Genomic DNA, 14,272 nt, shown 5'->3' with positions numbered 1-14,272 from the left:
CAATCAATGCAGTGCAGGTTCATGTTAATTCAAATAATCTTTTAGTCTTCTCCCTCCTATCCCCCCAGAAAGAACTGCAGAAACTTCAAGTACTCTCTTTTTCCTCTTAGCAAAATAGTTGTTCTATCCTCCATGAAGCAGAAAGACAGTTTCCCAGTTTTTCTGAGGTCTTTGTCTGAAAATTCAAGTCCTTAAGAGCTATGCAGCAAAGCCTTGTATGCATTAGTGAGCCTGAAGACCCTGACCAGCCTTTTCAGGGACCTTCACCACAGCCTGCCCATGAGATCTATTTCAGCTGCACCCAAGTCCTCAGTCTCTGCTTGAACTACGTCACAGATGTCCTGGTGTTCATCTACTGTTGATTCAATTTTCCTGCCATGAGCTTGAACCTGCCTTATCACCATGGTTCCACTGAGTGTTCACTGAACTCTCCCTGACTTGTGGTTACCTTCACCAGACCAGATCCAGACTCAAAAGGGTGAATTAGCTTCCTGATTTGACCTCAGATTTGTGTCATCACCATTAACTTGGCTGATGATCTGGACTGTTGGTTGAAGCCAACAGTATCATGTTAGGATCTGCCTTACTTAGGATCTGCATGACTGGGCCCTGGCTGGCAAGGAGCCTGTCCTGCTGGCCGTATTGTCATGCTTGTTCCTCAAGTAGCAGCCAGACTTCAGTGGTCCCTGACACTGTGCTTGGTTTGAATCTTTTCTGTTGTAGTTTAAGATAGCTCATTTTCCTGACTTAGGATATTTCTGCTAGCAGATTTGGCCTCCAGAGCAGTTTAGGAATTATCAGCATAGGCATTGGTTTTGTACAGCAGTATTGGTGTGATCCTTGTTTTGCAGAGACGGAAGCCCGGGGCTATGTTCAGGAGCTCAGAACCTTTTTTTACTCCTCTGTATTTGTTTAGGTCCTGATCTCAACTTTTTTGTTGAGCAATATTTGTAAATCAGCTTATTGGCACATTGGCCAAGGCTGTAGAATGCACTTTACCTCTCTATAGCCTCTGTACCAGCCTTTCTGTCCCTTTTCAGAAATTCTTCTCTCCAGGTATTGCTTTAGCAGAAAGCCAACATATCCTGTTGTTAGGAGGTACTAAGAGGTCCTATTTATGTTTGTCTGTATTCAGAGATCCTGCTGCAGCTATTTCCTTGTACAGGGACTTCATGAATTAAAGTCAGACATGCAGAAAAAATCAAATTTAGAAGAATGATAGTAGTAAATTGCAGGTGGTTCAGGAAGGAAGCTGGTTTGTATCATGTAACTTTCTCCATTTCTTTTCTATCCTTCAGTGTGACCGTGTTCACAGGGGTCTTAGGATGAGGGAAGAGATGATGATCTGACTCCATGTTTCAGAAGGCTTGATTTATTATTTTATGATATATATTATATTAAAACTATACTAAAAGAATAGAAGAAAGAATTTCATCAGAAGGCTAGCTAAGAATAGAATAGGAAAGAATGATAACAAAGGCTGTCCAAGCCAGCTGGGCTGTGATTGGCCATTAATTAGAAACCACCAACATGGGCCAATCAAAGATCCACCTGCTCCATTCCACAGCAGCAGATAATCATTGTTTACATTTTGATCCTGAGGCCTCTCAGCTTCTCAGGAGGAAAAATGGTAAGGAAAGGATTTTTTATAAAAGATGTCTTGTGACACTGCAGTTAGACTGGAATGCCATTTCTTGCTGATTTGCCGCTGGCTGAGATCAGCTTCATGGACTTTCAGCCACACTGTGTATTGTCCTCTCTGGATTAGATAGAATGCTAACAACAATTTCAGACCATTTTCATAATGGAGGGGTGCGCAGTGTCACCTGGCTAAATGAGTTATATTAGTTCTCTGACCTAACCCTCCAAGTCATGATCCATTTGGTAACATTTTCAGAGTAAGCATACTCCACTTTGTGAATATGGCAAATTTTCCTCCAAACAGGTTGATGTCACTGAGGTTTTGTTGAACATATATCACAGCCTTCATGTCTATTTCACATCTGTCCACATGGAAACATGTTCTCTTCATGACAATCTTCTGCAAAGTTTATAAACCTGTTATGAGGTGTTCTCTATGTCATCGCATGGGCTGCCTTGCTCTTGGTGAAGCACACAGTTCTTAAAGGTTTTTGTCCTGTGGTTGTCCAATCAGAACAATGTCAGAAAAGAGGTGCCTTTTCATTCTACTCCGCTAAAAAATGGACAGTGATGTGCTTGTTCAAGCAGGCTGGTCAGTGTTCTTCAAAATTAAATGCTGCTATCAGTATTTTAAACCTAATGATCTGGATGTATAGAAGGCCTTTCAGTCAAAGTTTGGATAATCAGGTGTGTGCACACTACTTGAGCATCAAGCCCTAAATAAATTAATTGTCATTTCTGAGAAACAATAAAACTGAAATATATTCTGAATGATCATTAAAAGTTTTTACTTTTTCTGAGTCTGGTAATGTATTCTAAGCACAGCATTACTGTGGTATACCTTTGTTTTCTACACCCACTTGCTTTCAATCTAATAAGGACAATATCATTTGAGGGAATCAAATAAGTGGACTGTTTCCTTGTTCCTCCATAGACAGGGCAGAAATATCACAAAGTTTTGAAATTATAGGCGGTGGAACTAATGTTGTGTTCATTTTTAGGATGTGTTTTGTGGTTCTTACACTGCAGACTCAGGCAGTCTTTTCATGTCAATTAAACTCAGATTATATTCTCTAGTTTTCAGGTAAGGAGTAAAATTCTGTGAATGTGATTTTTTGTATGTTTAAGACTTAAAATTAGAAATCCAGTGATAGATTTGCTGTTTACTCATTATTCAGAGAGGAAAGACACTAACAAAGGCATTTATGCATAACTCTCTTGACATTCTTAGAAATGCAAGGAAGTAATATGAATACATCTGTTTGGAATTTGGAAGAAATTCAGATGTGGATGCAAAACTTGCAGTCCAATCGCTAATGCTGTAAAACTGGAATGGCATATTATGGAATTAGCTCTTCTACTTAGATCTAAGTCTATTTAAAAGTGATTTGTAAATGCCTAAAAAATATTTAGAAACTTTGAGGGAAAAGGAAGGTACTAAGTACTTAAAATTTGCAAAGGTCAGAAAGATTTCACACATAAAAGTACATTTCAATCAATTTCTTTTTGTATTCATCTTTCAGAGCTTCCCTTTCAAACTACTCTGACTTTCCCATTGACACTTTCCAGATTAACTTTTCTGCTGGTGTTACATCTGCAACAGAACTGCGTAGGACTATGGTATCAGCTCACCATAATTTGCATAGAAGAGCAAATTTGTTACACTTATAGACATTATAAAATTAAAGTACTTAAACCCATGTGGTTTGGTAATACTGCATTGGAAACGTCTTGGAATCATTTATAGTCTGACTGTGCTGAAATCAGAGTTCCCTAGTTGATGTGACATGATTATATGTTATGAGTGCATGTGTTAACCTTTCAAAATAAAATGTTCGGTTTCTTCTTTTAAATACCAAATGCTTATAGTGATAATACTTGCTGATATTTGCTCACTGACAGTCTCACTTGTTTTCAAACCCCACATATTTAAAGTTGTGGAGTGTTAGATTGATGTTTCTTTCACTCAAATGTCATATTCATCAACTGTATTGTGCTAGCAGATTGTTAAACAGACAAGGTGACTTGCAGAGTGACAAGTGATGTGATGTCCCAAACCATTAAAATACAGTAATGATGTGTTTTTTTGCCTTTCGGCTTTTGCAACACAGTGGGTTTTCTGTAAAACACAGGTGAGAACATTCCTGAGTAAATCCATTGCATGGAAAAATTCCTAGTTAATGAGTAACAAAACCTGGAAGTCAATTGGAGTCTCACAGATGATTGAGAAGTTCTGAAGACTTAGGAAAAAATAATTAAACAGTATTTTATGAGAAAAAATACATTATGTTATAAGGAAAGTTAAATTGCTTGATGTATTACACTGTCTTACATAATCAGTTTTGCAGTATTGTTTGGTTTTTTCTGCTATAATAAAAGCTATTTTATAATTTTACTTGAATAGCCTCCCAGGAATACCACAGGAAAGGACGGAACTTCTGCTTAACCTTATATCAACTCAAATGTCTTTCTCAACTTATCAAACTCTTCTTATTAATGGAGGAAAAAATTGAAGAGCTCTCTACAGAATTTCTGCTGCTGCCTTCATTTACAGAGAGGAATAAGAATGTTCAAGGTAATGAATGATTGTCCTGATTTATTGGTTTATTTTGTGCAAAAGAATAATTTTGTGCTATTTTCAACATTAATTACCTAATTTGTGTATATTTATATATTTATATATTTATATTTTTCAAATAAATGTGTTTCCATACCCACTGAAAAAGCTTTTGAAATGTGCAGATTTACATTTGAGCACAATGACTTGTAGAAAAGAACTGATTGCTGTGTATAAAGCTGTGATGTACTAACTGTAGATATTGATGGAGAGCCATGATGAAAAACTATCAAACACTGCAACAAGATATCTCCTACTGGATTCTCTATAAAATCCTATGTCTCATATAGGACACAACAATACTCAGAGTCTGAATTCTTTGAAACTGACTTTTTCTGAACTTGTCCTTGAAAACTGCCTTTTTCAAGAGAGAAATGCAAACACGTTAATATCAGTTTAGTTGATCTTTAGCAGTTAGTTTCACGTTAGTTCAGAAACTAACTGCTAAAGGATATAGTCCATGTTTAACCTGTATTTCTCACACTTACTCATATTAACTATGTTTACTAGCATGCTTATCTCACTGGCTTCAGTGGCTATGTTACAGAAGGAGGTTCTACATCAGTAAAATGATCCAGCTTCAAGTTTGCATTTGCTATAGGTTCAAAGCTCACTTTTTTTTTATCTAATTGTATTCAGTAGAACCAGGTATTGTGAAAATTCAGGTGAATAACCCTTTCCAGGAGTATTCTCACAAATGTTCTACTCTGCTGCTTCTGCCAGTGGAGACTCCAAGCCATGAGAGAGAAGTGGTTTCAAGAGCTTTGATTTTATTGCAGAAAAATATCAGACCAGAAATGAGGCCAGGCTGCTCAGGGAGAGAGGATAGGTGAAATCAAATGTTCACTATCTCTATAGTCAAGCTGCAGGCTGAGGAGAAAGGTGTTTTGGGAACGATCTAGTCTCAGAATACTACATTGACGAAAATAAAAATATTAAATAACATGAGTTCTAAGGCACACAGTTTGTTGTTGTATTCTTCACCTGTAATATTGACACTCCAAAATAAAAAAATACAGGTTAACCTATATATTTTTAGAATATATGTCAAAGCTCTAATAAAATACGCATTCAAATTCCATTTTTGCTGACTTCAATGACTTCAGTGACTTCAATGTATTTCTGCCTCCTTCACTCAGTTTTATTAATTCTCAAGAAATGTTACGCTATTATACATTATAATTTATGTTTTATGGACTTGATTCTACAAAGAGGTTTTAAAATAAACTTGTAGACTTTTCCTCATGTGTTGAGCAGGGTATGCACTCAGTAAGGACAATGGTAAATGTACTTTTTATTACTGTATTATGTGAGAGTGTGTAAAAAAAATCAAGACATCTCAAATGGGAAATTTATTTGATATTTATATGATTATATTCTAAGGCATGTGGTCTCCAGTCATTCAGAGGACTTAACAATTTCAAGATTAACAAGAAAGATTTTGCTTTCCTGGAAGTAAAAATTATCCTGCTTAATTAATTAATAAATTTTTCTCCAAGCTTGATTTCATACAGACTATTTCTCCAAAGAGTGTTAAGCCGCTTTCTTTGAGAAGTATTCTTTTAGAGTAATCATGTCTATAGCAAGTTTATTCTTAATTGGTACCTCTACTTAAAATCTCAAATCTGAATGCGAAATATTATTAGATCTTGTAGGAGGCAGTCCAGGTAAAAGGTCCATTCCAGAAAAAAACATAGAATTCATTTTACCCTGAAAAACAAGTGAGGGTAAATATTTTCAGATGCTTTTAATGAAGTCTCAGACATACTTTTGTTTTTAGAGTTGCTGTTGTGATCAGGTGATTCTATTCACGGAAGTGTTCTCCATTATATGTTTACCGATAGTTTGTGGAAAGATATGTCCAGAGAAATTTTTAACAAGAGGTCTGACTAGAAGAAAGGTTTATTTTCATATTGTTGGAAATCTCAGTTGTAGTGAAGTGAAAGATGATTTGATGTGGGAGAATGAAAGCTATGTTCCCAGTAGTTCCAGGTTACCTAAAAGAGTTTAAGATTTTCCCTGTTAATATTCTGTATTGGGTTGATAATTTTATTTTTTTCACTGATGATGGCCGAGTTTTTTTAAAAGAAGTATTGGTTAAAATCCTTGTTTTATTTTCATCAGAACACATTGTAGCATATGACTAGACAATAAAATGGCCATCTTCAGTACTTATTTTGAAGCCTTATTACTAGAAATCTTGTTTAATTTGGCAGAGTCAAGATGTAGATGTGTCTGAAGCAACTTTAAATTAGCTTGTGTACAAAGGTCAGGTTCACAGTGCAGCACCGGCTGCAGAACCAGCCTAAGAAGCAGAGTGCATTAGCCCAGACTGAATGGAGTGCTGATGGTGCTAGAAAGTTACCCATACTCTCAATGGGTTCAGGCTAGGTTGGGTATATCCAACCTACCCCTCAGTGTCTGCAGTGAGGGATATCTGAGGTGTCAGTGCTCTGCAAGTAGTACTGCTGGCAAACTGAGGAAAGATGGCCAATTCATAAAAGGTAGGTGAATGTCCAAGTCACCTAAAGTTTCCCTAGGCAATGCACAGACAGAAGCCTTGTACTTGTTTCCTTTATGCTTTGGTTGCTTTTAGTATTCATGAGAGACAATCTATGTAGCTCACACAGAGGTGCAACAAAAGTAATGGTTTTTTCTTGTGCTGGTGTCAAGTGGTGTATTTATGTGAATAGCTGTTTCAATGTCAATTGATTTTTTGTTTTATATTCTGTAGTACTTCAATTTTGATATTTAGAACATGTATAAAGTTCCATCAGAAACAAAGTAGTTCTTTGGATGGTTCCTCTTTATAAAAATTTTTTTGTCCCAAAGATGGCATCTGAGTTTTATCTAAACCAGACGGTTTCTTGGCCCTCATTTTTCCCTAAACCCAGCAATGACAAAGAGCAATGGCTGCATAAATTGGATGTAAGAAGAACACTTAGGGTTTATCACAGAAGAATCAAAGATTTCATATCTTCTGACAGATTGTTTGTTCTCTTAGGGGGTCTTAAGAGGGGTCAAATGGCTTCTAAGAGTTGCTTAGCTAGATGGTTAAGGGACTGTATTAGAGAGGCGTATGTAGTTAAGGGTAAAGAGGCTCCCAGGGTTTGTAAAGCTCATTACACTAGGACTATAGCTGCTTCTTGGGCGGAGAGGTCGAAGGCTTCCACATTGGAAATTTGCAAGGTGGCCACCTGGGCTTCTCTTCTTACTTTTTCATTGCATTATTGCTTGGATGTAGTCTCTTCTGCAGATTCTGCTTTTGGTAGGAGGTTGCTTGTGAACCAAAAAAAGAACAGTGAAGAAAAGAAAGACATGTAGTTCAGAGTTCTAGCTGGCAACAAGACAAGTTTCTTTGCAGCGTGCACAATGGAATCCTATGAAGACCAATTTAGGCCGTTGAAAATAGATGTTAGAGGGAAGTACTGCCTACCAGTGTTCTCTGATGGTAACCCCATGGCAGACAATAGCACCAAAGGAAACAGTGAACCAGAGTGAACTCTGTAGGGAGATGGATGTAGAGAGTTTTTAGGTGATACAGATAGGTCTCTGAGTTCAGTTTGAGTTCTTTATCTGGCATCTTCTGGAATATATTCAGAATCCTCATTTTCACAAATTACTTTGCATAGATTGGAGAAAAAAATTCTCTGAATTGCATTTTCCACTCTAACTTCTTTTCACTGTTCTTTCCAATTCTTCATGATTTTATTTTTTGACTTTACCAGCAATAACTTAGTGTTCCTTAATATGTATACATCAAGATTTGAGCTTGATTTAAAACTGTATTTGTGTTATCTAAGCAGAGGTTTTTTAAAAGATAGTGTAAATACACATTTTATCTACTACCGATATGTTCTTCAAGTTTTCCTTTAAATCAAAATAAGGAGAAAATCATGCAAAGTTCTTGGACAAACAAGTGATGGTATGGTTTTGTTCCACCCCTTAACAGTAGTGTGACATCTGGACAAGACTGCTACTCTGCCTTTCAGAGAATAGGTATCTGTGGTTTTTCTATAGCTTACAGGACATTAATTCACAATGATGCATAACTTCATTCCACTACAGGCATTGGATTTCATAAAATTATAGGAGTAACTATACCCATTTTTTTCTGGACTATTTAACCCTTTCATCTGCTGGTATCTTGTCGTACCTACTGTGATGAGATAGTCTGCTTCAGTTGAGTAGTTTACATTCAGTTGAAATTAATGAGAATTTCTAACATACCTAGTACTTCCAACATCATAGCTTCTCTTTGAAGCAATCAGGAACATGATTGTCTACAATCAAGTGTTAAGCAAGAGACTTGGGTTTTGAACTCTGACAAATAGCATTCTCTTTCCATCTTAAAGTTAGATTTTTCTTTCCTCTTGGGTTTTCAGGAGCCTCTTGTTAAGACTTCTAAAAAATCAAAAATATCTAATGTGCTTTCATCTGTCTCACTTTTTGTTCCCCATTTCAGTGAGAAAGGTGAACTTGGGACAGATCAGACAATGAACACCAAGAAAGGCTTTCTCCAATGGAGTGCTTGAAAACACTGTGGGTGAAGTTGTCAAGTCCTTAGGTTTACAAGCTCTGTCGCAGGGGACTGGGAAGATTTGCAGAGGTCCTTCCTTCACACTTTAAAGAAAAATGCTTAACTCTATATCCATTTCTGGAAAATGTAATAAAAGGAATGTAGAATAAAATTTTTGAGGTACATCCTCCTAACAGACTTTTATTGCAAAGTTGCAGTATTGAAAAATTTGCAATTGTAGATTAAAAAAAGTTGTGATTTTTGCTTTGGTCTCAACATAAGATGTTCAGGTATCTTCTTTTACAAATATACAGCTTCAATCAATCCACAGTGATGATGAATTTAAACTAGGAGGACAATATGATTTCAGAGGTACATTTTCTGCATCTGGGTTAGTACAGTTTGCTCAGAATAGTACAACAAGTAAAAAGTTCATTATTGAAGATAGATAGTAGAAGATGTTTTTGACCCATAGTTAGTCAGGGATTTTTTAATTGTTATTTATATTTCTGGAGGAATGGTTCTTTTTACTTCTGCAAGATGTATTATTTCCAGCATGTTTTCAATAAGAGTTCCGACTGAGCTGGCTGAATCCAATTTGTAAGCTCCTTTGCTAGCACTGATACTTAGCTTATACACAGATAGTGAGTAGTTCATACAAAAGCTTTCCTTGATACTTTGCTATTCTCTGCTGCATGCAAGACAGTGTCACAATGACGGTTCTTATAGCCCTAAATGCTATAAAAGTAGGAAAGCTGTGGAATTCTATAGAAAAAAAAATTAATAGAACTTCTTATAAAAAGTAAAAATAAGTATCTTTAAAATGCAAGAGGTGTCACTGTCATTCTTTGGTCTTTGTAACCACCATTACAAAACCAGAAAATTACTGAATTGGAGAAAGAAATAAATAGATAAAGGGGACCTAGGCAAACAATTATTTTGAAGAGAAGAGTAATCCCAGACAAATTTTAATACACACAAGGAAAGGTGGCTGAAGCGTTTTGATTTTAAGTGTAGCACTGGATATTATAATCTTGTTCTCATGATGTACAATCAAAGTTATTAAAACAGCCTGGTTGATAAACTAAAGAAAATACAGAAATTATGAGCATTCCATCAAGACTAGATATTTGTAGAACATCGGTTTCAAGAAAGACAAAGCAAGGATTTGTGGTTAATTCAGTCTTTCCTAATAATCAAGAATGCTGAAGGTTTAGAATATGCTCTGGAAAAGAAGCAAATATGAGAAAATTATGTTTTTCTTCAGCCACCATCTTCTTTTACAACATTCACTTTTTTCAGCTCTCTTTCTGCAAATTCTTTTCTCTAAACAAGTGATCCCTCTCTGTCAGGGTCTGTCCTAGTGGACAGATGACCTGATGGTTCGTAGGAATGATCTCAGAGTGCAAAGACCAGCACAGTACAAGGGGGTTTGCAGTGATAATCAAATAAAATGTGGTTTTATTGAAATAACTACATCAAAAATGAGATAGAGGGATTAAGGGAGAGAAAAAGAGAGAGAAAGAAAGAAAGAAAGAGGAGAGAGAGAGGGGATATAGCTACCAACGCAGAGACGAAGTCCTTTGGTGCAGTCCAGCCGAGGGTCCGCCTGCTACGCTGGGGAGATCTCAAAGGCTCTAGCTAGCTCAGAGGATTTTATTACTGAAAATTGTGAGGGGGGGGGAAACAGATACAATAGGGAACAGATGTAACAGGTAGTCTATGTTCTCAGCAGTAGATGAGAGCCATTGTTTTCTTGCTCCAGTGGTCACAATCTGCAGGCAAACATCTCGCTTCGGTCAGCTTGCCTCCCCACACACCTCCCCCGGGCTGGGGGTTTCAGTCCCAGTCCTTGGAAGGAGCAGAGGGGCCTTTCAGGAGTTTCATGTCTCAGTCCTTCATGGAGAAGCTTCTCACATCTCCGTCTGTCTGTCACGGTGGTTGTAAAACAGGTGAAGGTCTTCTGTGGGAGACCACCTGAAACTCAGGAGAAGTCCAGCCAGGCCGAGAGGTGGGACAGCTTCCAGAGCTGCTATTGTTGCAAACGGGGCACGGTGCCCTCTTCTTAACATACAGCAAACACTCCTGTGAAAACAATAGCTCAACACTGAGCTTTCAGGTCTCAGGGCCGGTGGCGTGTGACTTTTCTCCTTCAGAGCCAGATATAGACAGGGGGGTAGTCTTCTCTTCAGTGGTCTCCCAAGGATGATTGTGAGGCAGATGAGGGAAAATTCTGACAGACTCTCACACTCTCCCATGTATGAGGAATTTAATTTAAAATTTATTTTAATTTAATTAAGAAATGTAAATTTAAGGTAGAAAGCATCCCTCTCCCATGTGAGAGGGATCACATGCATTTCTTTCTATGTGCAAAAGCAGTTTAATATGTGCTATTTAAAGAGAGAAGTCAGAGGATTTGTCTAGGTAGGTATGGTTCCTCCAACCCATGCCTGTCTTTCTCTCTGCAGTGGCAAGCTAATTTGGGCTGAGTAGCAGATGTACCTTAAATAAAGCTGTGCTTCTCTTTCCCAGGAGAGTTTGTTGATTAGGGCAAGACAGTCAGAAGACAAGGTGTAAGGCCCTAAAATCCTTACTTGATGAGACACTTGAAAGGGCTTGTGGTTTTTCATGGTTAGACACAGAGACAAATACCAGCAAGATATTCTCAAGAGGTCAAAACAACTTTACTGACAACTTCGGAATATCAAGGAACTTTGGCAAAACGTTTAGGCCAGCATTCAATCAACATAAAACACTTTTCAAAGCATTAACTTAGCTCATTTGACTTTGCAAGCTCTAAGCCTGTTCAATTCTAAGCTACTCAAAAATTCCAAGAAGAGGGAATTAAAAGAAGAAAGAGAGAAAGGCAGAAATTATATAGAAAAGAACAAACATAATTACCACTCCAGGTTCCAGCGGAGTGGTATGAATCTCTCATAGAGATTCGAAGAGTAGATAGGGTCAAGACATGCTGACCTTGTTTCAGGTTAAACACCCTTTGGCTTTCCTGGGCCCTTCCCCAGGTGGGAGTTTGAGTCATCTGGCCACTCTGGGGCTGAACTGGGGCTCCAGGGACTGAGTGTGGAGCATTGTCTGCAATGCTAGGGATTGGTGGTCACTGTGGGACTGGGATACAGGCTCTGGGGGGTGGAGTATATGGAGGAATGTTCTGGCTCACCAGAACAAGGCCCGACCTGCCACTTTCCCTCACACACACCCCCAAAACATTTTGAGCAAACATTCCTTCCAGTCTCTCACACAAGTGGAGAATTCACAGGACAGGAAGGGTGTAATTTGTTATCTGTCTCTGAGGACATAGTGTTAGAGAGGAAGGTTGTAGTAGCACCTGAAGAGCAGAGGCTCTGCGGGGGGCTGTGGCTAAGCGTACGATGTTCAATACAAAGTGGGAAGGTGACCCTTGCTAGCTGGAGGTTAAAACAAGGAAGAAGATGGCCTTAGCCAACCATACCCAGATGAGATCTGGGGAAATCAAAAACTTGAGAAACCAAAGGAAGTCAGTAAAATATGGGAGACTTGAACCTGGGGCATCTTTGAGAAGATCAGTGAAATTTTTGATGTGTGTAAGCCTAAATGCACAAGTATAGATACATATGAGTATAAAGCAGGAGTGCCCAGACTGTTAATTAGAAAAGGAGGTGGGATAATCTAGTAGAACACGTTAATTTAATAATGAAGGAGCTTGTTAAATGACTGGTGTGCGTGTAAGCATCATTTGGATCTTTGCCTGTGGTTCTGGAGTCAAAAATCTACCATCAGCTAGGTACCTATTTATCTCAGCTATGAGTACTTAACAAGTAAGGCAGCAATTCTGTGAATACACAAGGATTTCAGCTTAAATGTTTAAGGTTTTCTTTGAAGTCTTGACATGAAAAGTTATAAATAGCAGATCTAAGTGGTGACAATAATACAAGAATATGAATGTATAGAAGCTTACTTGTGGTTATAGATAGAATGAGATGTTATATCTATAAAAAAGGAGAATTGAAAGGAAAAAAAGGTAAATTTAAGATAGAAAGCACCTTAGAAAATAGGAAATATAAAATAGAAAATAGGAAAAATATCCAGTCAGTTAGACTATTAGTTGGGTTTTTTAAATTCTGGAAATTTTTTCAATTTCTAAAGAAAACTGTTAGAAACTTTATCATAAAATACATTAAAACATGCTGGAAAAAACCCAGTAAGTTTCTGGTTTTGTCTATAATGATGAGTATCGGGGAGTTGGATGGCCTGGATAATATCTTTTGGTTTTATGTTCTACCATTTTATCTTTCATTTTACACCAGCATAAATCTGACAATGTCTTAGGAAAATGCAAACAAAAATGGTATTTGGGAAAAAAACTCCTAATGTTTGGGAAAAAAACCCCGAAAACAGACAAAGAAACCCCACAAAAACATCAAAGCTCTACAATGTTGTATAAGTGTATGAAAAACAGTGTTTATTTTCAGAATGCAAATCAATTAAGGGAAAGCTTAAATCTACTTTGGATAAATTAAACCCAATGCTGGAAATTTCACAGAGAGAGAAAAGCTCTTTAAACCTTGGCCATGTACTACTGGTAGCTTCAGATCACTGAAGACCTCCAAGGTTATGCCTGGAAGATAATCTTTGACAATGTTTTGATAGCACCCGGTCATTTAAAATGTCTTTTAATTTCATATAACGTACATAACTTTAGGAATATTTGCACCAGTCTTGTTTATGCTACAAGACAGATTTTTAAAATAAATATTGTTTGGTGTTATCCTTGTATCTCTTTGTTCTGTTCTCTCACAGAATCACAAAATGGTTGGGGTTGCAAGGGATCTTTGGTATTAATATTGTTCAACAATCCCTGCTCAAGCAAGGCCTCTAGAGCAAATTGCCCACAGTTATGCCCAGATAGCTTTTGAGTATCTCCAAGGATGGAGATTCCATGTCCTCTCTGGACAGCCTTACAGTGCTTGGTCACCTTCACAGTAAAAAAAGCATTTCCTGATGTTCAGAGGAAACCTCCTGGCTTTATGTCTGTTTGGGCCTGTGACCACTGGCTCTGTCATTGTGGAAGACTGATTCTGACCTCTTTGAACTCTCCTTTCAGGTATTTATATACATTAGTGAAATATCCTGCCCTGCCCTTTTTCTTCTGTTGGCTAACAGTCCCAGGGCTCTCAGCCTGTCTTCACTCCATTTGTCATCTTCTGTGGCCCTTTGTTGGACACTCTCCAGTATGTTCATGTCTTTCTTGTACTGAGTAACCCAGAACCGTACACCACTCCAGGTGGGCTCATCACTGTTGAGCAGACAGGAAAAATATTTTCCTTTGACCTGCTTATAATGCTTTGCCTGATCCAGACCAGATACCATCAACCTTTTTGCTGGCTTGTGTTCAACTTCGTGTACTTCTGGACCCCCAGGTGCTTTTATGCAAAGGTTCGCACCAGCTGCGAGAACACCAACATGGGTTGGATGCCTGGGTTTGTTCCTCCCCAGAT

General features: G+C 37.8%; 1 protein-coding gene across 1 annotated transcript in view; it reads left to right on the top strand.

The window, feature by feature from the left end:
• KIAA0825 (KIAA0825 ortholog) overlaps positions 1 to 14,272 on the top strand; it is a 236,229-nt gene that overhangs the window by 65,092 nt on the left and 156,865 nt on the right. The window contains exon 6 of the mRNA XM_059492425.1: positions 4,046 to 4,216. Coding sequence (XP_059348408.1) covers positions 4,046 to 4,216 — 171 coding nt within the window. The remainder of the gene's footprint in view (positions 1 to 4,045; positions 4,217 to 14,272) is intronic.

Source organism: Ammospiza nelsoni, chromosome Z (assembly GCF_027579445.1).
Source record: "Ammospiza nelsoni isolate bAmmNel1 chromosome Z, bAmmNel1.pri, whole genome shotgun sequence".
Classification (NCBI taxonomy): domain Eukaryota; kingdom Metazoa; phylum Chordata; class Aves; order Passeriformes; family Passerellidae; genus Ammospiza; species Ammospiza nelsoni.
Note: the sequence above shows the minus strand (reverse complement) of the source record. Positions and strands in the feature narration are given on the sequence as shown.